This window comes from Saccoglossus kowalevskii, chromosome 18 (assembly GCF_978046115.1).
Source record: "Saccoglossus kowalevskii chromosome 18, keSacKowa6.1, whole genome shotgun sequence".
NCBI classification, from domain to species: Eukaryota; Metazoa; Hemichordata; class Enteropneusta; family Harrimaniidae; genus Saccoglossus; species Saccoglossus kowalevskii.
The window spans coordinates 11641047-11667404 of NC_140658.1; the positions used below are offsets into that span (position 1 = coordinate 11641047).

The following is a 26358-nucleotide window of genomic DNA, read 5'->3' on the forward strand; positions in this document are numbered from 1 at the left end:
AGGAACAGCAGAAAGAAATCACATCGACAGAAAGTAATTCCCCGACCGCTGGGAGAAACCGTGGAAGGTATAGATAATGACATTGACACATTGGAACTCGAGGAAAAACCGAATTCCAACAATGAACCCTGGTTAAAAGAGTCGAATAAATTCAAAGCAGCCCAGAAGGGTTCTAAATCTATTGGAGATGCATTTCTGTTGTATAATAACGACATAAAAGCCGGTGATAAATTCAAGAGTTTTAGGACATCCAGAAGGAAAGACTTCTGTCCCGATTTCAGCAGTAAGTGTAAAATAAAATTTGTTTTATTTTTAATTAATGGATTTTTTACAGCCACTTTTTTTCTGAAAAGGTATATTGCTTGAACAAATCTCAGTTTTCACATGTTTGTTTTATTACAAATGAAGATGAAGGCGGGATTGAAGCACGTAGACAACATAAACATAGAAAACATTTGGAGCACTTCTGCTAGTAGACAGGAAAAAATCGCGGTCACGCTAGTTTTCGTGATCACGTTAAAAAGGCAAAATAGACAATTAATTATATTTACTATCATTGTAAAACAAAAAGAAGTCCCGACTTTGCTAGTCTATTCTGCTAGGAACGCGTGGATGTTTTGCTTTGTGGAACAATTTGTTATACCTAAGATTATTGGAAAAAAGTCACATAAGTAAGAAAACAATATATTAGGATAGTACTTAAACATTTACATATGACGTACTAGAATTAAAATGCATGTAGTAACATGTCCCTGGGTGTAGTGTGCCTCTGTAATTGGCCTTTTGTCAGTATAGCAGATAGGATCAAATGGAATCCTCGGAATGTTTAGTTTCTGTTGCTTAGTTATATATGTGCACATAATTACAGTCGTATATACATTATTTTCGTAAATTGGATTTTTGGTGATGATTTAAAAATTTACTGAAAATGTTTTTACATATAACATTTTTCAAGTAAAAAAAATCCTACGCCGTGTCTTCTGTATGGTTTCAAAGTTATTGTGTTCAGTGATCCCCATTGTTAGTTGACTGAGAGAATTTATATGTATATTTGTATATAATTTCCTTCGTGTCTTCGAAAATAAAAATATGATTCTCACTGGAAATTACATTGACAAAAACAAATGATAGAACAGATAAAATAATAAGAAATGGTGCCATGCTGTCAAGATATATGTTTGTTTGGATGAATATGTTTACGGGAGTTAAGAGTTTTATTAACTGGCTGTGTATCGACTTGAAAATAATTCACAATATTTGAAGCCCAGTACAAATCTGCCATCACTGAGGAAACAGTACACTGAATACTATTTCATAAACATAATGTATTATTATATCGATCGAGCTGACTGAAATTAGAGAGTATAGCAATTCGAACTTTCATTATTTAAATTTACTTTGGAAGGGCATCCATTACATATAACGTCATGTGTAGGCTACAAAACCGATTTATTAATTGCCGTTACTGCGGCTCTATCGGGCATGTCGTAGCAACGCACCTAAACACTTCTATTTTCCGTGTAATTGTTTTTTATTCAACTTTATGGTGGTACTTACGTCGTCCATAATTCCATTCATGTAGGACGTCGAGTGGTTGTAGGCAGTTTTAGTAATTTTATACGTTTATTTTTAGTTCATGTTTCCTTAAAATATTACTTATTTGCTGTATGAAAAAATAAGGGAGAATTAAAAAAAAACATCCAAATCAAATCTAACAGTTACTAGTATACCATTTTAGTTCGATCAATCTATAATGTGTGTTGCTAATACCATGTGTCTGTATGTATAATTTGTATCCAGGGGATGGTACCTGGCACCTTTCATATATTCTAAGGTCACACAATAAATAATCAAATAACAACTATGTAAACTATGTCAGGTACTATCAACAGATTAAAAAATAAATAAAAAATAAAATCACAAAGAAAATTTGTAAAAATCTGTAACCTCCAGTTTATTACCGAACACAATTCTGGCGACTGCGATTTCAGCATGTCTAAATAAAATGACATCGTCATGACATACATATCTCCATGACAACAATCTATCAATGATCTCACGCCTATAGATAACTAGTGTACTGATTTCTGCTGGCTGGCCTTGATAGGTTTGGCACACACCATATACTAAAAGTCAAAGGTTACAATTTAGAGCTTGTTTCTGTCAATCTTAAAATACTTCGTTTATACGTAATATAATCAATTGGGTACATTTTCAATTTTCAGTCGGGTTCGTATATATTGTCTTAATATTCTAAGCAACATAATTGACTTAACTATGACTAATGTTAGATTTAATATTAATATCAAGGCTGATGAATTACATTCAATTGCGTATGTATGTTTTCGCCCATTTCGTAGTCATACTAACTGTGTGTTCGTAGTGTAGAATGACATGACCTCAGTCTGAGTTAAACAAGTCCATACACGATCTTGGCATGAATATACATGTAGCTGACCCTGCATCGAAAAATAGGTTTCTAAACAATTACTTATCTAAAATCGATGCTTGCATATTTTTTAAATAACATAAAATAATTATCATAACAACTTTTGAAATTTTTTTCCCGGATTTTGTTTTTAAAATTATGACGGGCATTCTTTTAAAACTGACGCACCATGACAGGGGCATACATATTTGTTGGGCCATAGTAATAGTAATCCGAATCCGAATCTGGAATGTTTGAAAAGTGATGGCTTCATGTAAACAAACATATATTACATGGCTGTATGCGTCGCTATGGGTCTCATATCGAAAATGACTTGGTGGGACGATCACCGGCTTTAATCATTAAGGAAATTTACTTCACCATCTTAATGTATTTTTTTATTCATATATTATAATGGTGAAGGAGCCAAAGGAGGACAGTTGGATGAATATACAGCTGAAGACCAAACGCCATGTAGCAATGCGAATAGAGCGCTCATCTCGTACTTTGCTGCCTTGGCCTCATCGAACAAAGAAGATGACACTGTTGATTTGGGGTTTGTTGAGAAAATGCTAGATAATAACGCCGACATTCTGTGTACAGATAAATACGGACAGAGTATTTTACATGAGGTGAGAGTGTCTGTCAGTATTCTTGTATCCTATGTGTGTAATGCATTTCAATGAATTTAGTAAATCTTTAATTAGTTGCGTGTTTTTTTGTTTTTTTTTTAAAAGTTCTCATAATTCATCATAATGTTTATGGCAGGTTGCTAGAGTTTGGGAGACGGACGTTGCTAAGTTTATGTTGGATAAAGGTTGTGACATCAACCAAGGCGATGAATTTGGTAGAACAGCGCTCCACGTGGCAGCCGCTGTTGACTACTCAGAAATGGTAGACTTTCTGTTAGACAATGGGGGTAAGTAAACACATAACGCTTATACATTTGAGCACAGTTCCGAATAGTTTCTAAAGTTGAGAAATGGGAACAAACAAGCTGTTATGTTGTAAAAAATAACTGTAATTCTGTTGACGCAATCTTTAATGGGGTATATTATACATTTTCAATCATTATGTCTGAACAAAGTAAGTTTGTGGGTCGAGGTATGGAAGAGGATGATGTATAATAAATACATATATTAATAATGTACTTTTAGGATAGTGCATGTCTGTAAAATCATGAAAAAAACAAATTGTCACAGCGAGGCTGCGAGATAGATGCACTGCTTTTCATAGCATCTTAAAAAGCTGTATTTGTCCATTCGCTGATGTATCATGTTTGTGCTGTACAGCTGATATTGAGATCAAAACGGACGGAGAACAGCAAACCCCCTTACACTATGCAGCCAAAAATGATGCGGGTAATTCATTAACAACTTTAATCAGAAGAGGTGCTCACATCCATGCCAGGGACTACAAGAAGAGAACGCCTTTACAAGTGGCCGCTGAAGGAGGTTAGTTGATTTGATTACCCTGGTTGCATTGGACATTGAAGTCACTGATCCTTACAAGAGTGGCACCAGTGAGCAACTTTCAAATTTAAATATTGGTTTGTTTACATCTATATGTGTGCTAGAGATGCACTTTACCTGACAGGTATTATAATTAGTTAATTAGGAAATCAAGATGACCTCTCTTGTCCACAAAACTATATATTTTCGGAAAGTTTATTGTATGAATTTTAAAATTTTTTTAGTGTTTTTTTGTTATGGACACTGTAGTTTGAAATGTGCACAAAAACGTGCTTTTTCAAATTTCACTACTTTAAGTTTATGCATAAATTAACACCCAGGCTAATTGTCTGTACGATTATTGTAATACTGTTCAACGTAAAACAATGCTCCGACATTGTCAATCATTTGTGAAAATTTCAAAACAAAAGGTCAAAGCGTATAGGAGCAAATTTTTTAAAGTTCTGGGATGTGCAATAAAAAGAAGATGAGATAATTGCTAATTTGTATAACAATTCACTCTGTAAGAAGTTTGCTAATGCCCATAATTAAAATGGCTGTAACAGTTCCAAATTTAAATGTATTATCGTTTTGTAAAAAGTTAAATATAGTGCATAATATGGAGATCCCGTCATTTCTTTGTTTTCACCATGTTTCTTTTTTATTATTTATGTACAGCCTTGCTAAATCTTGCTAAGCATTCAAAAGAGAGAATGTTTGCACCTGTTATCTATATTTTAAAATCGTTTTTTGAGTATGTTCCACTTTTCACAATTCTACCAAATTTTAACAGTCTATAGCCAAGACTGTTTGGATAATAAAATGCAAAAAAAAAAAATTCACTCCCAAGTGCCCATGAACCTGCATCTCTACCTTAAGGTAACAGTGGTTGAGATTTCACTATTTGGGGAGGTCGCTGCAGAACTTAGTGAAGAGTTGTGCTCTATTTAGTTGTAACTGTCGTTTAAAGAGGTTGGAGTCAAAAGATGATATGTCATATTCATCAAACCTTCACTGTTATGCATTCACGTCATCGGATTACCGAAAAGAAAATTGGGGTCACGGGATAATTTTTCTAGATATAAAAGCCTAAAATATCAAAAACATGATCAAAACTATGGTGAAAGGGTTTTTTTCTCTCCTATTTCTTCTTGGTGATATGGAATGAAAAAGTCATATATATTAATGAACATAAATCTAACATTGCGAAAACATTAGAAAAATTGACATATAATTTAGTTTCCAGTGTGATAACATTTATTATTAATATTAATATTAAAATTAAAATATTATATACAAGGTATTGCGTATATGTGACGTAACATGTTCAGTAATTCAAAATTTGAATTTGACTCAATGTGCCTTAAGGTAGCGAGAAGGGAAATTTTCACTTTTTTCTTGATTTATTTATTGTTCTCGCCGCCAGATGTACCGTGTTTAAAGTAACAGTGTCTTAATTACTTTGTAGTGAACCTGCACAACATGGAGGCAACTCCTCTTCAGTATTTCCAACCAAACTAACTTATAAACCATTTTGCTTTGATCCCAGCTTAGATGATGCATATGGAAATATAAACTGCATGCGAAAGTATGATGTATATTCAGATTTAGTTTACTGTTTTGCAATGCCTAACATGTACTATGCTGTGTTTTTCTTCTGTACTTTCTGAATTTGGATTTTTCCTCAAGATCGCAGTGAAACAGCTCGACTTCTATTAGAATTTGGTGCTGATGCATCAGATGAAGATGACAGTCACATGTTAGCATTGGTGTTAATGATTACCAAGATGCCACCTGTGGTATGTGTATTTCAAATATTATGTTGAAATATCATATTTCACTTAATGCAACATTGTCAACAAAGTTAATTTCACTAAAGCCATCCGCATCCAATTGCATTTATATAATGTTTCATATAACTACATATAATTACATATTAATTGTGAATACAACAAATTAAAACAAGTTAATTAAAATAGTAAACGAAACAAATGTTGTTGTTTTTAACCCTTGGGGAGAAAACGCGTTAACGGCAACTGGTAAATGTAACTTTGTTTCATTGTGTTGTGTTTATTGTGTCTTATTGTATTTTGCTTCCAATTCTCAACAGAAAGTCATGTTTATATGGAATTGATATCAACATATTTGTTCATATGAACATTTAGATGGATGTAAACGTATCTCACCTGATATTAGTACATCGTGTTGTTTAAGTTAGAATTGGGTTAAAACATTTTCGCAAATTGATTTTTATAAAAAAAAAATAAAAAAAAAAAACTTTGACAAAATCATCTTGTGTCTATCTAGGCTGAATTATATGTATAGTGTATACATACGGCCCTTGAATGAAGTGGTTCTTCAATTCTTCAAGTAATGTTCCTGAAACATTACTTGTATCAGCAGAACCTTGCATAGACAAAACATCTTCGCATAGTAGAAACGGAATTAATAGTATATTTTAATTGTAGGCCAAAGCAGCCATGAATCAATATCATAGAACTGATAGAGCTAATAGAATACAGTACTTTGATCTGCATCATTTGGAACCTTTCAAACCAGGTAGGTGAAGTAATATGGTCAAAGAATCTCCAATCCACCAGAATTAGAGTTTGGATGTGATTTTCCGTACAATTGCGAGATCTCGCGAGATGCACGAAAGACGCGCGTCGAACGTCTGCCGCAAAAATCGAACGATTTGATTTTGAACTCGAATTTTCTTATTTCGTAGCTCACACCGACCGGCCGATCTTCGACAGAGGAATATTGCTTCCGAATACCCTTACTTAATCGAAATTGCCTATCATCAGATGTGGACAGCACATTATTAAGCATGGAAATGTCCCCGAAATACTTTCGCGTTTGTCGAATCCCACGCGATGTTTGACGCCACTACGATGCTATGACCTTTGTTTGTCCTGTTTTTACGTTCGATTTCACGCATAACGCGTGATTCTAGCAGTGTACGGAAAATGGTCTATTCATGCTGTATATATCTGATAACCATGCATTGAATGACGTAACACCTGGAAGAATCAGAATAAGCAAATATGTTATGTATATTGTTGCATATTCATGGATCGTCTAACAGCAAACCAATTCATTCATATATTCCGTCATTTAATTAAGCGTAATGTATTTTCACATGCCATTTGCTGGTGCTAGTTGTATGCGTTATTGGATTACAACTGTTTTTGATGCACTAAACAGTGACATTGATTTCTTTGTTCCCAAGGTGTATTTGTTTCTCCAAGCACATCAATAATGTTACAATTTTTTTTTGCAGAAGAGAAGAGGCCCCCATGTCAACTACCAGTGAGTGCATGTGGCTATGATATTTTTTCTAAAGCTTTTATGTTAGACTGATGTTATATTATGGATATTGGCTAGGATTTGTTCTCATGATGCCGTGTTATTGTTTCGAAATCACCACTGAACCTTCAACAGGATTAAATTTCCATACAACATCCGTACCCTTTAAATCAACCACCAAATTATTATAAATAGACTAACCTTTCAATGTGTTTTGTTTTGTTGTAGTTACAAGTTATTGTTGAGTACAGACAACACGATCTGATTATACATCCAGTTATGAAGAAGCTCATAAAAACGAAATGGAAACGATTTGGAAGGTAATTTAACGCCTCAATCGAAAGTGAAAGTTATTAAGCTCCGACAGACAGACAGACGGACAGGCAGACAGACACTAACATACATGAGAGAATGAATCATGGCATGTGATGAGGATATATGTGTTGTTCAATTGTCATGCACTGAGAACATGAACAATACATAACTTAGACATATTTGATCAACCCATCATTCTCTCAATGACACACTGTTCTTTTAACTTGTCTTTTAAAGCGAGAATGAAACGATGATGGGAAGACCATTCCAGCACGAAGCAACTGAAATATTGCACTGCTGCTGCCCTGAAATTTGAAATTTGCAGAGTATCCAATGGCAGCAGTGTGTATATTTAGTTGCCATTAAATATTTTGCCCAGTAAGTGCAGACATGTGCGTTTTCCCAGCTCCAGAAAGTCCCCATAATATCCAGTGATTTATCTCTCTACCCGAGCTTCTTCACTTGTAATTAACTCTTAATTAATTAACTTACGTACTTATTTATTGCAGTCGTGGGGCATGGACGCAGACCATTTTGAACTTTATTTTCATTATGCTGTGGACAGTGATAGGAGTAACACTACCCCAGGACAGTGACCAGTATAACTTCCCTGAAGACCTTTGGAGAGTCACATTAGAAGTAAAGTCGAGATAATTCATTTAACAATGTACTCTCTACCACACATAATCCAATTTAGTTGTTACATAATGCAATAATCAGTCAACTCTCATGTGAATACATGTGCACACACGTTAACCCACACGTGTTTCCCTTGTCTGCAGGTCATAGCACTTGTGTTTACAGTGTACATGATCATAAAAGAAGTACAAGAGTTCTTAAAGTCCAAGAACAATTTTAATGTAAGTCTGGAGTCTCATCAGAATTTAGTTTTAGTTAAAATCTCCAACGCCTATAATGTAGTTTAGTTTTCATTCAATCTGTATTTTCTCGCTTGTTATATTGAAATAAATAAATATATTTAAAAATGCCATCATTTTGTACAAGTTGCTTTTTACCATTATTTTGGAACATTTTTAATCTACTCAGAAATGGAAAGAATGGCGGACTGCTGAGCTTGAGCGAGACATTGAATTTTGTCACCCAAGATGGCCACAAGAAAAACTGTATTTAGAAAGAGAGGTGGAAGAAATTCAGGATATGGGACCATCATATTTTAGTGATTCATGGTAAGTCAGTCCTTGGTATTAGCTAGATCCTCATACTCCAGAAGGACCACGTATCTCTCCTTAAATTGACTTTGTTGTGTTTTCCTGGCAATTGCTTGTGAATTCTGATGTTGTCGGAGTTTGCTTATTGTTAAGTATTGGCATTCACAAACTGGTTTTCGTAATGCTGCCAATAATTGTTGCTAATTCGGGGAGTCTATATTTTGGGAAAGTCACATGACTCAAATGACGTCTGAAGAAGCCAAGCGATATTTTCCCTTGATGAATAACTAAATTAGCACAGTTTGCAGTTACTCTTCTTATATATTCAATCTCCACTTTTCAGGAATTACTTTGACTGGTTTGTGTATCTTCTGCTGTTTTGTTGCACCATCCTCCATTTAGTTGATATCGCATTGGAACAGGACAGCGATGAAACAGGAGATGATATTCCAAGTAAAGTATTGCACAGACTCTTCGCTGTCACCATCATATTCCTGTGGCTGAGATTAATGAAGTCCTGTCGCGCTTTTACTGCCCTGGGTATGCTACAACACTAATAGCAACATTTTAATACCGCCCTCTCATCTGTCACTCATCCCAGTAAATCATATCTGTATCTCACACCTGAAACTTCAAAAAGTCAGCCCCAGAACCAGTCTGGTGTCTGAGTTGATATTAATTTATATAATTTTCATATTGCAGGGCCATTTATTGTCATATTGGGAAAGGTCCTGGTGGACGTTGCAATATTTGCATATCTGTACTTGGAGTTCTGGATTCCATATTGTAAGTAATTATTATAGCACATATATAGCACCAGTTAGCAGTTATATCAGCTTCTAGTGGTATCTTCCTTTTGGGGTTAACACGTCTAGCAATTACATCGCCCTGTAGCCATTATAAGGCCGTCTATCAGTTGCATTACCTTCTAGTGATTGTGTCACCTTTGCTTGTATCACCTGCTAGCAGTTGTATCATTAGTCAAAGGCTATATAATTTACTAGCCACTATCACCATCTTGTTGTTATAGCGCCCTCTAGCTGTAATATGAAACTAGAAAGCTATATAACTTAGAAGCTTAGAGTTTGGAAGCTTCTCTAGCGGAAGCTGTTTTCAGCATTCACGGAAATTCCCTGTCATGAATTTATGTCACTCTCAGTGTCATTTTATACGATATTGTATCTTTATGTTTTGTAGGCTGTGCTTTCTGGATGATATTTGGAGTGACTGGTTTAGTTTTAGGCATGGAATCTTTTTATTCTGTTGGTTATAGCCTGTTTCGTATGACATTAGTTGATGACTATGATTATGAGGTAAGTGGTATCATTCATCTTTCACGTAACATCCAGATTCTACTTCCAGTTACAGACAACTAGTATATACTATTCGAGGTCACATTTTAAGTTTATGTACAACTACTCGAACTGTACCGCCATGGTGATTATCAATTGTGGAAGCTAATAAAAAACGGTATACATTTAATAATACTTGGCTTTGCAAAAAATATTCAAGTTACTCATTGTCAAATTTGCTTATTGTTTTACAGGGTATGAAGGCGGTTGACCCAATTATGGCTGATATTCTATGTGGTACATTTTTAGCTATATCTGCTATATTCTGTCTCAGCATGCTGGTCGCATTAATATTCCATACCTTCCAAAGGTAATCAGAACAATTAATTGACTCAAAAATCGGTATACCTGTGGTGCTCTTATTGTACACCTGTAATGCTGTAATGTTGCATACACAAGATATCAACTGTAAACTCATGGCACACCCATAGTGCACCCATGCTACACTCATGCAACAGCAATGATACTCAGAGTGAATCTATATGCTTGACGCATCAGTTTATAGTCAATCAATATACCATGTTCTCGTGCATCCATTGACTAAGATGTTTTGTCACGAGACAATGATTTCACTCAATTAAATTATAAAATAATGCTCTTTGTGAGTAGAATACTGTTTATTGTTGTGAACCATTAGGGTATTGTTAATTTTGTTTCATTATTCCCCATTCTTTAGCTTTTATGACAATGCAAAATCCATTGCTGCGATGCAAAGGGCTGCAATTATCCTGGATATTGAAAAAGAACTCTCAGAGAAGCAAAGACAGAAATTTGTGACTCACATATGGGATAAATGTGCTCCAGAAGCATTGTACTACGACGATGACATCACAGGACCGGATGCTGATAATGACGTGAAGAAGATAACCGTCCAAATTAAAGTAAGCTTATACTAGTGTAACTGAAAGATCCAGTATAGGCAAATTGTCTAATAATCGAAAATTCATTGTATTTTGATAAAACCTCATTTTTGCATTGCGATGGTATTAAACATTGTAGCCATACATTACTACTCAAGTTGATGATGATGATGATGATGATGATGATGATGATGATGATGATGATGATGATGATGATGATGATGATGATGATGATGATGGATGATGGATGATGATGATGATGATGATGATGATGATGATGATGATGATGATGATGATGATGATGATGATGATGATGAAAATGGCCGCCGAGGTTTTCTTAAGAGTAAAGACTTGTCATTTCCCTTTAAATATTGTTCTATTCACTCTTTCGTTCACTGAGGAAATGACATGTTATTGTCACTTCAACTTATTCTTTGTAGTATTACATATGATACTAATATGAGACATATTTAGGCAGATGACACAATTTAGATAAGTGATAGTTTTGATTGCAAGCTACATTGTAACCTAGCTTTAAGCTATCTTAGTCTAGCTAAATGTTTAGTTGTGTATGTACCAAAATGTATGACCATGGGCAATCTGATTAACATCAAATGTATAGTGTATAGTTCCAATTTGTTTTTATTAATTTCCCTATTTTATATGTTGTTATTTTTGTTTATTTACACAATGTGTATCTATTTTCTTGGTTTTACTTATGTTATTCAAATTTTCATACAATTGTTAAGACAACTGAAATACATACAGTACTTAAAAACATCAAATTGGTTTTAACAAAAAGACCACCTGACCACCTTTATCTGGTCAAGTTAGTGTATAAGTACATAAGGATGGTAGGGTAAGGGTTATCAATGTGTAAATATCGATTGGTAGCCTTTTTGTTTTATTTGTCAAATATTTATCTTGAGACACTTGCCGGACTGGTTTCTCACTTGATCTTATTGGCGACTGTCCAGTTCTTAAATAGCATGTTCACCCTGAACCATTTTTGTGTTGTGTGCTAATAAGGCTGGTAACAATGTAGTAGGCGGAACCTCAACCAAATACAAGAAAAATGTATCATTTTTGCCGAACTGTGCTGTACAGACGATATTTCAGACTTTAAACTTGATGCTATTTTGAACCGATTTACCGCTCGAACCTCGGCGAGATTTTTAGAATTCAAGGGGGACATTTGGTGAGACACTCATTTCAAACAACTGAGTACATTTTGATTGCAAGTTGCATTGTAACCTAGCTTTAAGTTATCTTAAGTCTAGCTGAGTAAATGTTTCAATGTTCAAAGAACATGGCATAACTATTTGGTGTGGTTATATTTCTTGGGGTAACGACAATGAAACGAGTAGATTGACTGAGGTTTTGTCAGCAGTGCTTCATAGTTATATCAAAATATCAAAAACTTTAAAATTGATCGATTGATATGATTCGATTTCAGGATGATCTTGATGAAATGAGTGAAGCCCTTAGAACAGCTATTGTTACAAACACACCTGGTACGAACAGCCTCAACGATGAAGTGCGAAGTTTGAAAGCAGATTTGGAGGACTTGAAGAAAGCACACGAAATGCAGTATGATGATACCAAGAAAGATGTTCAGAATATTTTGAAAATTTTGAACGAACTCTTGAGAAGAGGTAAAACATGTGATTTTTATTTTAAAAAAGTAACATCTCTCAGTATAATCATCTAAATGCATATGGTGTGTGGCAGTTAGAGACATTATCACCAACATATTACAAACATAACACCAACAATTAATCTTCCTGTGGTTTAACAATAATCACATTCTACAAGATAACCATACTTAATGCATTTTTCCATGTTGACTAAAACCTGTAGTCAATAGGACTTAGATGCAAATATACAGCTGTCGATATCTTGGTGAGAGCGAGAAAACCTTTATACTTGTTTTTGCCCTTCAAATTGTGTTCTAATCTTCCCCATCATCTCATCCATGATCTCCATGGTATTTAGATCAATTTGAGTAAAGTTTCAAAAAATTACGTTTCTCTCGTTGGACATGGTGAATGGAACACAAATTTGTGGGGCATGAAAAGTCTCTCATACTTATCGAAACTTAGATGGCCATTTGCGACATAGTTCTATTGGCAATTACAAGGCAATTTGAGTGTGTGTGTGTAGAACCAAAAGTTGGCAGACCTAATGACGTTCAATGAGTTAATTATGATATTAGTCACGCAAATAAAATATCAGATATATCTTGTTTTAATCAAAATACATGTTAATAGGTGGTAGAGGCGGTAGTGTTGGTGACAGTTTCACCCGAGAGGATCCGGGTAACCAAACTGGTCGTGGAGGCAACTTTCATCCGAGGGGTAATGATGATGATGATGAGGAAGGTGGAGATGATGATTACCTTGGTATGAGTAGATCACATAGACCAATCAGTACTGCCGACGACCCAAGACTACAAACATTACAACGTATATACACAGCTCAGTTGATGGCTGCTGATAATGAAAGGTAACTGTTAATATAAAGTCATTTTGAACTTATTTTTGAAAACCACCCACCTAATTATTTGAAACATGATATGTTGTTGCCTTTATTAGATCTCTATTTGATTTATTCATTTCATGATATATATTTCTGTTCAAAGTATTGTATAAACATAACATCCCTGGGATACCATACCTTCAAACAATTTTCTATTTCTTATCAGTTCACTGCGTACCAGAGGTAACTCCATACAACACTACAGCAGGTCGTCTTCTGTTCTTCCAGATTCATTGCTGGAACCTGGCACTAACCGGTTCAGTATTATGGAGGATTTTCCACCAATACCTGGCTCTATTAAAGAGAAATCCCCATCGGCATCTGCAGAGAAAGCGAAGTGAGTCTATAGCAGTGTAATCCAAATGTCCCTTTGAACTAACCGTATACCCACGAAATTCATTAAATCCGTATTTTTATATGTTTTCATTATCTTGTGTGGATTTTATTATTGTTAAATAAATCCTTACAAGCAAAATTGAAGTTAATTTGAAAATTCAACCATTCGTCTATTTGCATATTTGTTTGTCAATGTGCATATTAAATTGACCGTTATTTTTGGTTTTCTTTGCCTATTCAATGAACCGGTCACTTATTTGCATATTCAACAAAACAATGGCCTAAACTGGCATATTCATACATTTTATATATTCAGAGAGGGTGTGGGATTGTAGGGCAGCCCGTATTTCAGGAAATAAAAGAATTCTTCAACTGATAAATTACTAATTTTCATACTAAACAAACTTGCACATTTTTGCAATTAATTGGTCACTTATCTATAAATTAAGTAGAACAACTGTTTCTTTCATCCTGATTTGAATATTCAGCCGACACTAATTTACATATTGAAATGCAAATATTGTCATTTTTAGACATACATGATGAGAGTAGAAATCTACCATATTATTTACATGATCGTGTCTGGTTTCAACTATTAGACCCATTAGTACAAATGTAACATTTTGTTCAATGACTCTTGGAGCACGTGTTTGGTATGCTTAGAATATCGTATTCCTGGTATTGTAGTAATGAAACGCTTTTAAATTTTGTAGACTCAAGAAATACAGAGGAGAGAGTGCACAAAAAAGAAAGAAACGACATGCACAGGAAGAGTACTTACTGCATAGACAATCTTCGGATGGAAAGGAGAAAATATCTTATGAACTTGATATTCACCAGGTGTGTTATTATCCAACGATACGTTTTTCTTATTATCAATAATGTGTTTTTTTGATGTTTTCCATTAAAATCTATTAGCTAAAACTTGCTATGTCGTGGTAGATTTGCGAAAAAGGGAATGTATTTTGTCATTTTTGTAACAAATCAATATGTTTACCTCCTCGAAATACTGATTATATTGATATTTAAATTGTAGGTATACTTACTCTGCTACTTTATCGTCAATCCTCTGTTCTAATTGATCATATGTTTTTATCGTTTAGGGTTAAAACAACTATTTTAGAAACTACTACCCTTACCATTTATTACTTTTACAATGTCTTATTAACTGGCGGTGGTCGTCGCGCCACGCATGTGTGAGATATGGGACTGATATGAACAAATACCTTGACTGTAAACCAGCGAGTACAAACTGAGGCGTTACTAAGCTTTATCTATGTAATTTCTTTGGTGATTGGAAGTTATCAGTAGTCACCGGTGGTAATTAGCGCACGTTGCTCTCAGGCCAAAACTCGTACTCGCGATTTCCGTCAGAAGAGCACATTGGATTGTGAGAAAATCAATTCTTATCAAAACAAATGTCGCACATGTGCAGCGCGACGACTACATCTCTTTAAATTACATGTATCTTTATGTTTCTATTATTTATACAAAATATAACATGTTTATAAAACACCGTGTTGCTTTGCCAATTCGTGTTCTCTCGTTTATAAACAAATTCACAGCCTACATCTGTCATAAATTATTTCACAAAATTTATATAAATGAGAGAAATACATATATGTTCTCATTTTTACTCTCATATAACCTGAAAATCAAGCAGTCTAATGAAAAATCAAGTTGCTTACATGTACATGTTTGTTTTATTTTCTTACCCTATGCATCATTTATTTGTATCTTTTAGGGAGAATGCTCTCCAAAGTCATCAAAGGCGTAACATTTGAAACAATCCTTGCCATTGGTTCTCTACATGACAAACAAGACTTGCAACCAATCAGGAGTAAGAACTAATTGTGGCAATGAAATGTGTGAACTGTTACCACTTCGCAGTCCAGAATCCGTCAGAAGACTGAACACTGACAAACCAGTTATGTAGTAAACAATTCGAGATTTTAACAGTAACCATAATATCCGTCCGCCATTAATCAATGTATTGTCTTTTTATGAAAATAATCAAATAACATCTTGAAGAAAAACTAATAATCAAAGGAGGGCCACCCAATTTGCATGTCATGTAATTGGTAAATATACTATTTATACCTAAATAATGTTAATAATCTAATACTTAGTATTTTGAATATAAAGGGCTATTTTTACAAAAACTTGAGAAATACATTAAATTTGTGATGAATATTGTTAGCATTTTGTATATTTTTATGTGAAAACGAATCTTGTAAAAAGTTTATATAACAATTTATTGTGAACAGCAATTGTATTATACTTCACACAATATATCGAATTTATTGACTCTTTTTTGTGAATTAATTTGCGATCATGTCATCTCTTTCTCGTGCAAAGCAAACATTGAGATTATGTGTGTATACGTGTCTGTTTCACTCTTGGATGTTGAACAGGCCTGATTATAATTGTTGATTTGATACTTGCATAATGATTAACTAATTTGCATAATACTTTCCAGTCTTTACACTCCCTTTAACGAAACCTGAGGTAAAAAAAAACTAAAATTCTGGAAAAGCGACAGTGTGCAAGAACTTACAGTAATGTAGGCGTTATCGACCTCCTCGTTCAAGTTTTTGGACTGCGGTAACCACTACGTCAGCAACCACGCACACCTGTCGTTGAAAAAGTTCTGCTCAATGGGACCATACAGTATTATGCCTAACAGATGACATCACGACAATATCCAGTCAACATATATATATATATATATATTACACACGTATGTTACACATGCCCGTCACGTCAATCACATATCTCGGTGAAACAAAATTTCTTCGAAACGTGCATTTGCATATTTTCCCCATTCTGTATTGATGTGTTAACGGGTGCAGCCAACGAGTGGTGTACCTTAAAATATTCTATTCAAGACAACATATATTTTACGAGTCTAGAAAGTCTGACTGTCTAATTTACATTAAAGAGAAAGTTGTTACTAATCTACAATCCGACCAGAGTATTTTTGAACACCTCTTTATGTGTTTGATTTGTTTGCCACCCCCCCCCCCCCCGCCAAGATTTTTTGAGATTTCTGGTATTCCACTGCCCGCGAAATATTTTTGTGAATGTTCCCTTTTGTATAGTGGGCGAAGTGGCGTGAATTTTATTTTTTCCCCGTTACTTTTGTTGTTGTTATTATTGCGAAAGCCGTACGCGGACTCAATAGAAGATGTGAAGATAACAGATAATTGTAGAATGCTCTAAGGACATGAAAATAGACGAAAAACTATTTTGTAATAGACACAATGTTACGGTCTATATATCTCATTGTGAAGAAATATACGGAGCACGGATACACTGTGACGAACTCACGGATGCATGACGATCTAAGTGTCGATGGATAAGTTCTATCAGAAAAAAAAAACATTCTTACAGCATATATCTATATTTAAAGCGAGAGGGTCGCCACCTGCGCACACGCGGGAATTGAGTTCCAAGCGATGATAACAACACACGCTAAAAACGCAAAGACGCATGGATAGACGCTTGTTTGTAAACAATGACACGCTATGACCATCTGACGCATGCGCAAGTGACGACTCCCCCGCTTTAATGTCGAAATATTACCGCTAAGAGGATTTAGGAAGTGTTTGAAATGCATAATATGTATTTTATTTTTCCTCTAAAATTATCGCTAGATATTCCTTATTTCAAAACTGAATGAATGTTTCAGGTGTAAACAAATATTTTATTTTGTTCAGCTAAAAACAATGGAAAGATCAACGTTGATGGCGCTTTTTGGTAAAAAAATATCGTTTTTCCTAAATATAGCTTAAATTTTGCTAAAATGGTCGAAAATCGGGGGGGGGGTGGCAAGAAGACCGGGCAATGACCTCACAAACGATATAATTCAATGCCTACAGTTCTGACTTCAGTATGTCAGTATATTTTCTTTTTTCTTTTTGCGACTCATGTACCGATCTAAGAAAGCAGTGACGCAGAAGTTTCAGAATGCGGAAAAACTTGAACGCAAGTTCACTGTACTTAAAATGGTGACCTATGACGTCATGGTATTCGTGACTGCGTAGTCATTTTACCTCCGTCATTTGCCGAAGATGTCCGACATGTTCCGAGTAGGTTGTCAAATGATTTTCCGAATCCGGTGACATTTTCACATAAATCTACCCTTTAGAAACATTATTATATTTACGTATATGTTTTGGCAGTCACTTTATCTTCTATAGTGGCTATTGTTGTTCTGAATAGTGAGAAAAGACTAAGTTTACAGTGTTATTTACGTGCGTATGGCAACAATGCAAATGAGCTACTGTTTTGCATAATCGAAGGCGACGTTAGAAAGGTGCGATATACCAAAACTGTCTACTCGTACGTGTTTGGTTGATTCACGTTGTATCCGTCCATGAAATGATATTATTAATGTGATACACCAAGTACTTAAAGTATTTTAGTCAATCAGGTAGGTGTTCGTTTATCGTAGTTATCCAATTCACAGCTGTCTAAACGGTTGTACGTCTGGACCGTCTGTTATAAATAACATATACACACATTGCTTGTAACTGTGTTGCTGTGATTGCGGTGCTGGCTCTATGTAATGCTGGGAGCTATGATCATCGTCTATCGACACACAAATGGCATATCTACGAAACCGCGCTGTCTTTACACCGACATTGTCGTATCGGTGGGTAGCAGCGTAAACACGTTTGTGTGCGACCTTGTTAAAACAAATACACGCTTACTCGAACAGCTCTGTGACCCGGGGTCTGTGACAAGCATACATACATACATACACCACAGTCCCTTAGAGAGACTGTGCATACACATATGTATTAAACCTCCGGAGATTGCTTGACTAAACGTGAATACTGCTATTGCAAAATGATTTTTTGACTCCCATGTGCGAAGCACAAAATGGGAGTCTTTGCAGTTAGTGTGTCTGTATGTGTGTATGTGTGTATGTGTGTATGTGTGTCCGACTGTTCCACTGCTATCTCAAGAACCATACATTGGTTTTTGATGAAACTTGGTGCATAGATGCTCTGGGCCAATGCGCAGATTTGATTAGGTTTTGGTAAAAATCCATGCTCGTTAATTACCTAATTTGCATGATAATTAGCTAATTTTTAGCTGTTCTATGACTGTTCCACTGATATCTAAAGAACCACTCATTGGATTTTGATGAAACTTGGTACATAGATGCTCTGAACATATGCGCAGATTTGCTTAATTTTTGGTAAAAATCCGTGCATATTAATTACCTAATTTGCATGATAATTAGCTATTTTTTAGTGGTTCCATGACTGTTCCACTGATATCTAAACAACCACTCATTGGATTTTGATGAAACTTGGTACATAGATGCTCTGAACTAATGCTAGGTTTTGATTAGTTTTTGGTAATAATCCGTGGATACTAATTACCTAATTTGCATAATGATTAGTCAATTTTCGGTTTTTCCACTGATATCTCAAGTACTAATCATCACATTTCAATGAAACTTTGTACATAGATGTCATACGACACTGCACAGACCTGATAGTTTTTATGGTAATATCAGTACATATTAATTACCTAATTTGCATAATTAATTAATTTTCAGCATTTGATATAAGTAGTTAGCATTACATTTCAATGAAACTTGGTACTTACATACTCAAGGACTATGCAGAGATTGATTGTTTTCGATAAATATTTGTGCATATTAATCACCTAATTTGCATAATTAGTTAATTTTCAGCTTTTCCACGGGTATCTCAAGTACTAATCATCGCATTTCAATGAAACTTGGTACATAGATCCTTTAGGACTATGCAGAGACCTGATTAGTTTTAGGGTAAATAATTGTGCATATTAATTACCTAATTTGCATAATTAATTTTCAGCTTTTCTACTGATATCTAAAGTACTAATCATCATATTTCAATGAATCTAGAATTATGCAGACCCAATTAGTTTCCGGTAAATATTTGTGCATATTAATCACCTAATTTGCATAATTAACCAACTTTCACACTGATATCTCAGGTACTATACATCACATATCAATGAATGTACATGGATGCTGTAGGACAATAGACAGACCTGAATAATTGTGGGTTAAAATCTGTACATATTAATTACCTAATTTGCATAATTAACCAATTTTAATCTTTCACACTGATATCTAAAGTACCGTAAAAACTCCAAAATTTCGACTGGTTTTAAATAATTTGTGTTAGAAATGTGACGTGTTTTTAGAGTCAAAATTAAGGTGCATTTTCGGACGGTCGAATTTTTCAGAATAGAAATCAGCAAAAAAAAATGGGGATGATAGACAGTGTGCTTCATTAGTTTTTAAAAAATGCAATGTCCGTCAATTGACGTAAACTTCCTCATGTTTCACGGTAAAAGCAAAGGTCGTGGCCGAGTTGTAACTCAAAATCTAAACAAAGTCATCAATCAGTGAGTATTATGACAAGCAAAACAAAACATCAAGACGCGGAGAAGAGGTCAGCACAAAACTAATAGGTCAAAAGACAAAGCTGTCTCGCACTACCTAGGAAAACTTGTGAATGTTCGAAGTACAGGTACCCATTGGACAAAAGATACATGGAAGTTTAGCAAACGATCTCCCCGACCCAGTGCAATGTATCCGGTTAGAATCAAAGCTCACGTGTCCCTTATTTGAGCACCGTACCGGTGATTTGAGGGACCAAATTCTGCCGTAAATTCGCCCTTGGATTAAAAAATATAATGGGATTTAAGAAAATAAAATGGGACTTTTAAGGTGTATTTTGGCGTCATTTTTCGGACATTTCAATCAATCCTGCCGGCTAAAATAGAGTCTAAGTTTTACCGTAGTCATTGACGTCTGTCTATTCAAGAGTACACGTGTATGATTTTTATCGTGACTAGCGTGAGCGGGTAAGCTTCCTTTCGAGAATGAGCTGTTATCACTGTGAACAATGTTAAATTTTTCTTCAGATGACCAGTTTATTTTTTAAAAACAACTAATTTTTTTATTTAAAAAAAATCATGCCGTTTTCGCATCATCCAGCTTTTTGATTGGTTAATTAGCGATTTGACCTATTTGACCTAAGAGAACATGGCGGATATCCTACAGCATCAAACGTTTATACGAGACCGGAATCATTCGCTTACGATGAAACTAAGTTGACTTTTATTTGTATTTCATAACCATTCAACAAATTTATTTTGTGTACATTATTATAATCACTACTGAGTACAGTAATAATCAACAATTCAGAAACGCAGCATGCCGAGATTTTTGTGTTCGTTTTTATTTGAAACTTCGTTTATTTAGAATATATTTTCGTTACCAATAAAATAAAAATCTCTCAGTCAATCAGAAACCCGGATTCATGCCTTTGAGGAAGGTCCCGTTTGAACGCTCACATCGGTTTTTTTTTCGTTTGGGGGAAAACTAAAACTGGTCGCAATTTTCGAATAAGAATGAGTCGGCAATTTTTAGTGGAGTCGAAAATTTGGAGGTAAATAAAACACCGAAACCCGGCAAATAAATAGGCGGTCAAATTTTTAGAGGGGTCGAAATTTTGGAGTTTTCGCGGTGTTAATTATTCCATTTCAATGAAACTTAGTACAAAGATGCTCTAGGACAATGTACAAACCTAATTAGTTTGGGGTAAAAATCTGTTCATATTAATTCCCTAATAAGCATAATAATTCATAATTTTTTGGTTCTGTTACATTGCGCAGACCTCATTAGTTTTACACTCAAATCTGGTCATATTAATTTTCTGATTTGCATAATTAGTTTTCAGCTAAGTAATTTCGAATTATATTTAATGTGTCTCCAATACTCTCAGCACATGGGAGTTCTTTCTAAGCTTTCTTTGATTTATTCTGTGATGTACATAGATTTATTAATACTAGTTTTAATAGTGATATACAACTTACCTTTTAGATTTCACATATTTATTTTGCTGGTTGTCATTTTAATCATTAAAAAAAAACATTTTTAATCACTGCACCTATGGGAGTGGGGTTGGTGGGACTAAATTACTAGTAATTTATTACCAAACGCTTCAGCGTGGTATTAAGATTTTGTTTTCAGGCTTGGGTGGTACCAAGGTGGAAAATGGTTGCACATATGGGGGGTAATTCCTGGAATTGCAATAGAGAGGGTTCAGGCCGAAATACATATATATAGTGTTTCCATGTTTCGTCTGATATTTCTGTGGTATTCTGCTGCTGTAAATAATGCAAGATTTGTTCCGAAATTCAGTGTGTTGTGTGCACTCCAGGGTTATTCGTTTTTTTGCTCAAAACACCCCTATTTTTTAATGGCAGAGTCGAATAGTTTCACTCCCACTGGGAAATCTGCATTGTTACTTGAATGAGAGCTAACTAAACACATTTTCCAGACCGGCGAAAGTGTATGCAACAGCCAATTTTAACAGCCTGTCACGTGATTTTAGTCTGAATGTCAACCTCAAAAGAGGCTAATCCATTTACGCAGGTATAACTGGGAATAGAATATGTGAGGGATTGTATCAACAGAGATGTGTATAATGAAAAGTAACATCTATCCTTCTTTTGCATCGCTGAGCATTTCTGTTTTAGTATACTGGTTTGAAAATGTTGAATTTGCATGATTTGCAATGTGTTTTTTTACTGAAACTCCCCTATTGATCGAATCCCGGGTTTGAAAGAGAACGGCACACCACGTGATTCGTTTGAATACAATGGTGAAGGCACGCAAGCATGACTTACGTTGTCAGCAGTAGTCGCTGAGCTTCACGCTACAACTTCACTTGTGATGTTGCTTGTTAGCCGTGGATTGAATTAATCTTGATTACCGGTTAAAATGTTGCTTATTTGGCGTTGGTGATCTTTATTTGGAACTGGGTAACGTCGCCAGCAGAAACCTCCTGGGATTTTGATGTTGATGGTTGCGCCTCCATGGCAATCGCTAATTTTACTGCGGGTGGATCTTCCAAGAGCCCTTCGGGGTTTATAAAACTCATTCAACATACATAAAGTTCTCTCAATCGTAGTAGTCCATGTGATGTACACCTAATATGCCAAACATGTTACTGAACGATTTTGCCAATGAAAACAAGCCGGTTGTCGATCCACTCCACTAAAAAAAAACTAGCAATATGTTTTCGGCTGTTGCCATGGTAGGACATGAACGTGAAGCTAACGTCGGTTTATAACTAAAACTGGGCACCGTATACAAAGTTCGCAAAAAAACATTCAGTCCTTAGAAGTCATTTTATTTTATTGCTAGGACGTATGCTGTTGTTAGGGATTGGTCAGTTACTTCGGCCTGGGGGTGGATAAGTTAGTAGGGGGGTTACCCTGTTTTTGATTTTGCGAATGGGGGGGGTCACCCTGTTTTCCACAATTCACACACGCGCTTATGTATATATTTTTTTTAATTTTATTTCAGAACAATAGATTAAAAAGTTAATCGTACAAATGTGTTCTTAATAACAACTATTACCCATATTGCCTATAAATTTGTTGATGCAAAAAATGTTATAGGCTAAATATTTTGGGGTTGAAGTTGACAAATAACTAACAGATTATGCAATGCGGCAGAGCCCCATGCAATTATACAGTTAAGTTTTGAACACATCCCAAGTCCATGTGATATCAGATTATTTTATTTAAAGTCTGAAGTCACCATTGTATAAGATATTTACTGGATTTATCCAATTGTAGCTGGAGACGGAAAAACACAGCAATTAGTACAAAGAGCAGTGACAGTTTTTGTTCAGCAAATCAAAAAAGTTAAATGGATTCATGTATATAAATAAATAGTTTTTTTGTTTTTTTAACTTTTAAATATGCATATTTTGCTCTGTAAAATACCAAAGTCCAACACAAATTTATACAAAAATCAAAGTGTCCTTTGTTTTCATAAGCACAGACTGTGCTTCAGGTGTAAAGCTTTCCTGGTCTATAAGATATGAAAGATATATTAAATCCAAATTAGTTTTCGAACCGCCTAGATTCAAATCCTCTTTTCCTATCTTATAAGGGCGTTTATCAAGTGAGTACTCCACAGCTTTGTTTTTATTTACTATCTTTAGCAGCATAGATTTCCCTACTTCCTGCAGCTTTTTCTGTAGTCGTTTTTTGGCTTTATGCTTCCCTTCCCCTCCTAAGGTGACTGGTCTATTAAATGCAAACACTAAAAATTACGGCAAACCACGATATTTTCAATGCACATCATACATTTTGTAATCATGTCAGAGCCAAAACTGTTAATGTTTCTTTGTTTTTCGGGGGGGGGGGGGGGGGGGTCAGCATGTTTTAAAATATAATGTTAGGGGGTCGCCCATTTTTTTGTTGTCGATAGGGGTGGGTCAACTGAGATTTACAGCTGACAAAATGGAATCTGCCGACCCCCCAGGCCAGAGTAACTGAACAATCCCTTAAATTTATTATTTCCAACCGATAGTATTTTCTAGATTGCAGGCAGCATTTACAGTTCATTCAAAGTTCAAAGTTGCGTCGGGATTACGTTGATACAGTGTAACAATGTCGGCGTCGGTGATCTCGTACCGGTGTGCAACGTAGCCAAAATAAAAGGCATGAATACAAGACTAGTGGGAGGTAATAAATTTGGGGTCGAAAGTATTCAAAAAACAGTTTTGGGCTGTTGCCATGGTAGCTGTGGACCAGGATTGTTTTGCCAATTAGTGACGGTACGACCTGCCTGTCAATTATAAACAAAATTAGCCAAGCCAAAAAAAATCTCAGTAAATTTTTGCCCACACTCAAGCGGATTAGAATGAGCTACGTCCATGCTTTTTAATCATAGAAATGTAGGGTGTGATACATTTGACGTGAAGGTATTAAAACATTCAGTTGTTGGCTGTTTCCATGGAAACGGTGGTCAGAATTTGTTTTCAGATTTTACCAATAGTAACTTTGTGCCCACACTCAAGCTGAGCAAAATGAGCTATGTCTGAGGTGTTGCATCCAAAATTTGTAGGAGATACATTTCCTGATAACTAGGGTGAAGGTGTGACCTACCTGCTAAGTTTGAGCGAAATCGGCCAAGCCAAACAAATCACAGAAGAATTAATACGTGGAAACACTAGAAATCACACGCACACACATATACACAAAATTAAAGTGATTTTAAGGGCAATCCAAGTGGAGCGAATCGCCAATACCATGTTCATTTGCATATTGACCGTGAAAATACCAAAAACATCATTGCACGGGTGATATGCAAATTAGTTTTAGTCAAAATAAGTTACTGCTTAGAAGTACCATTACTGTTCAAATTTCATTTCACTCGGCAAATATATTCATGTACCCAAACGTAAAGTATCGTACTTCTAAATATTGTTTATTTCTGCTATGTTTCGAAAAACGCTACTCTTGAACGGACTACTTTATTCGCTCTCAGACCTCATTTGCATATGGGTGTGGAAGTACAGATTTTGATTTCAGGGACGAATCAAAATAAACTGCAGTATATATGTAATAATGTGGAATACTTCCTTTCACTGTGAACATTTTTCCGCTAAAATAAATTCCAGTGAAAATGCCATTTCCCTCATACTCTATTGAGACTTGACACAGCACAGTGAAAATTTGATTCACACCGTATGCTTGAAAACTTTTCATCGAAAATAAATTAAGTGAAATTCTGTGTGATTTCATGAGAGTTGAAAATGAAAAAATTATATGACACCCAACCCTACCACTCCATACACAATGTAACCACACCTCAAAAACATCCTTTCACCAGTGTATTCTATTTGAATTCACGAGAAATTTAAATAAACAAATTCGGAGTGTCTCGTGCCACGCCCGTGGCTATTGCCACGTCCCGGAAGTAAATGTACCGACGTTCTATGTGTAGTTTCGGCCGTCATATACAGATTTTTCACTTGTTTTACCATCGGTGTTTGAATAAAATACTTTCACAGTGGTGTCGTTGTCAGAAATAATTTCAATTCGCGCATTTTATACGAAATTGTGAAGTCCAACCATTGACGGAACTTTTGTACGCCCTCCGGTGTTGGGAACTTGGAACACTACGTTTACCTAAAGCCAACCTCGGCGTTTATCAATCTAGTAAAACAAGTGAAAAATCTGTATATGACGGCCGAAACTACACATAGAACGTCGGTATATTTACTTCCGGGACGTGGGAACTTGGAACACTACGTTTACCTAAAGCCAACCTTGGAGTTTATCAATCTAATAAAACTCGCAAATCACGGCGTCGTTATATAACGAAAATACACTATTAAAATAATTTTCTTCAGGAGATACGTTACTTGGTTTCTCTGGAAACTAGTAAATCAAATTACTTCAGAAATGACTAGGTAGTGCCTGCATGAACATGTATTGAGCAATCATTACATAGCCTTGTAATTTAACATGCACTGGTTTAATTTTCCCATTTAGGCGGGGACATTGAATTGTGTAATTGCGTCGATTAACGACTTGTTTAACAGGGAAATAGTGTGAACGTACCACACAGTCAGTTGTAAAAGTAAATGTGGAAATATTGTTGAAATTTACTATGCTAAGTTGCAAGGTTTTTTCTCTAAAAAAAACAACAGGTCGCAATGACAATGAATATACTATTGATATTAGTCGTGCTACAAGTGTGTTCATGCTCTGTGT

The 26358-nt window shown here is 35.3% G+C and overlaps 2 protein-coding genes across 5 annotated transcripts in view; both read left to right on the plus strand.

Annotated features, from left to right (window-relative positions):
• Positions 1–16714, plus strand: LOC102810157 (uncharacterized; the record flags this gene model as incomplete). Its single annotated transcript, XM_085492922.1, has 21 exons — positions 1–289; positions 2855–3060; positions 3197–3347; positions 3721–3882; positions 5569–5678; positions 6348–6438; positions 7163–7191; positions 7417–7508; positions 8013–8142; positions 8286–8363; positions 8551–8690; positions 9016–9212; positions 9375–9458; positions 9870–9985; positions 10219–10334; positions 10701–10905; positions 12341–12539; positions 13155–13389; positions 13589–13759; positions 14472–14598; positions 15503–16714. Coding segments are annotated over 21 exons (2961 nt in total), but the record flags the coding sequence as incomplete, so codon positions are not given.
• A 1075-nt stretch (positions 16715–17789) lies between these two features.
• The window catches only part of LOC100369396 (uncharacterized), a 44216-nt gene continuing 35647 nt past the window's right edge, over positions 17790–26358 (plus strand). For all 4 annotated transcript variants that reach the window (XM_078005906.2, XM_085493205.1, XM_085493203.1 and 1 more), the window contains exon 1: positions 17790–18193. The gene's annotated coding sequence lies outside the window, so the exon portion shown is untranslated. The remainder of the gene's footprint in view (positions 18194–26358) is intronic.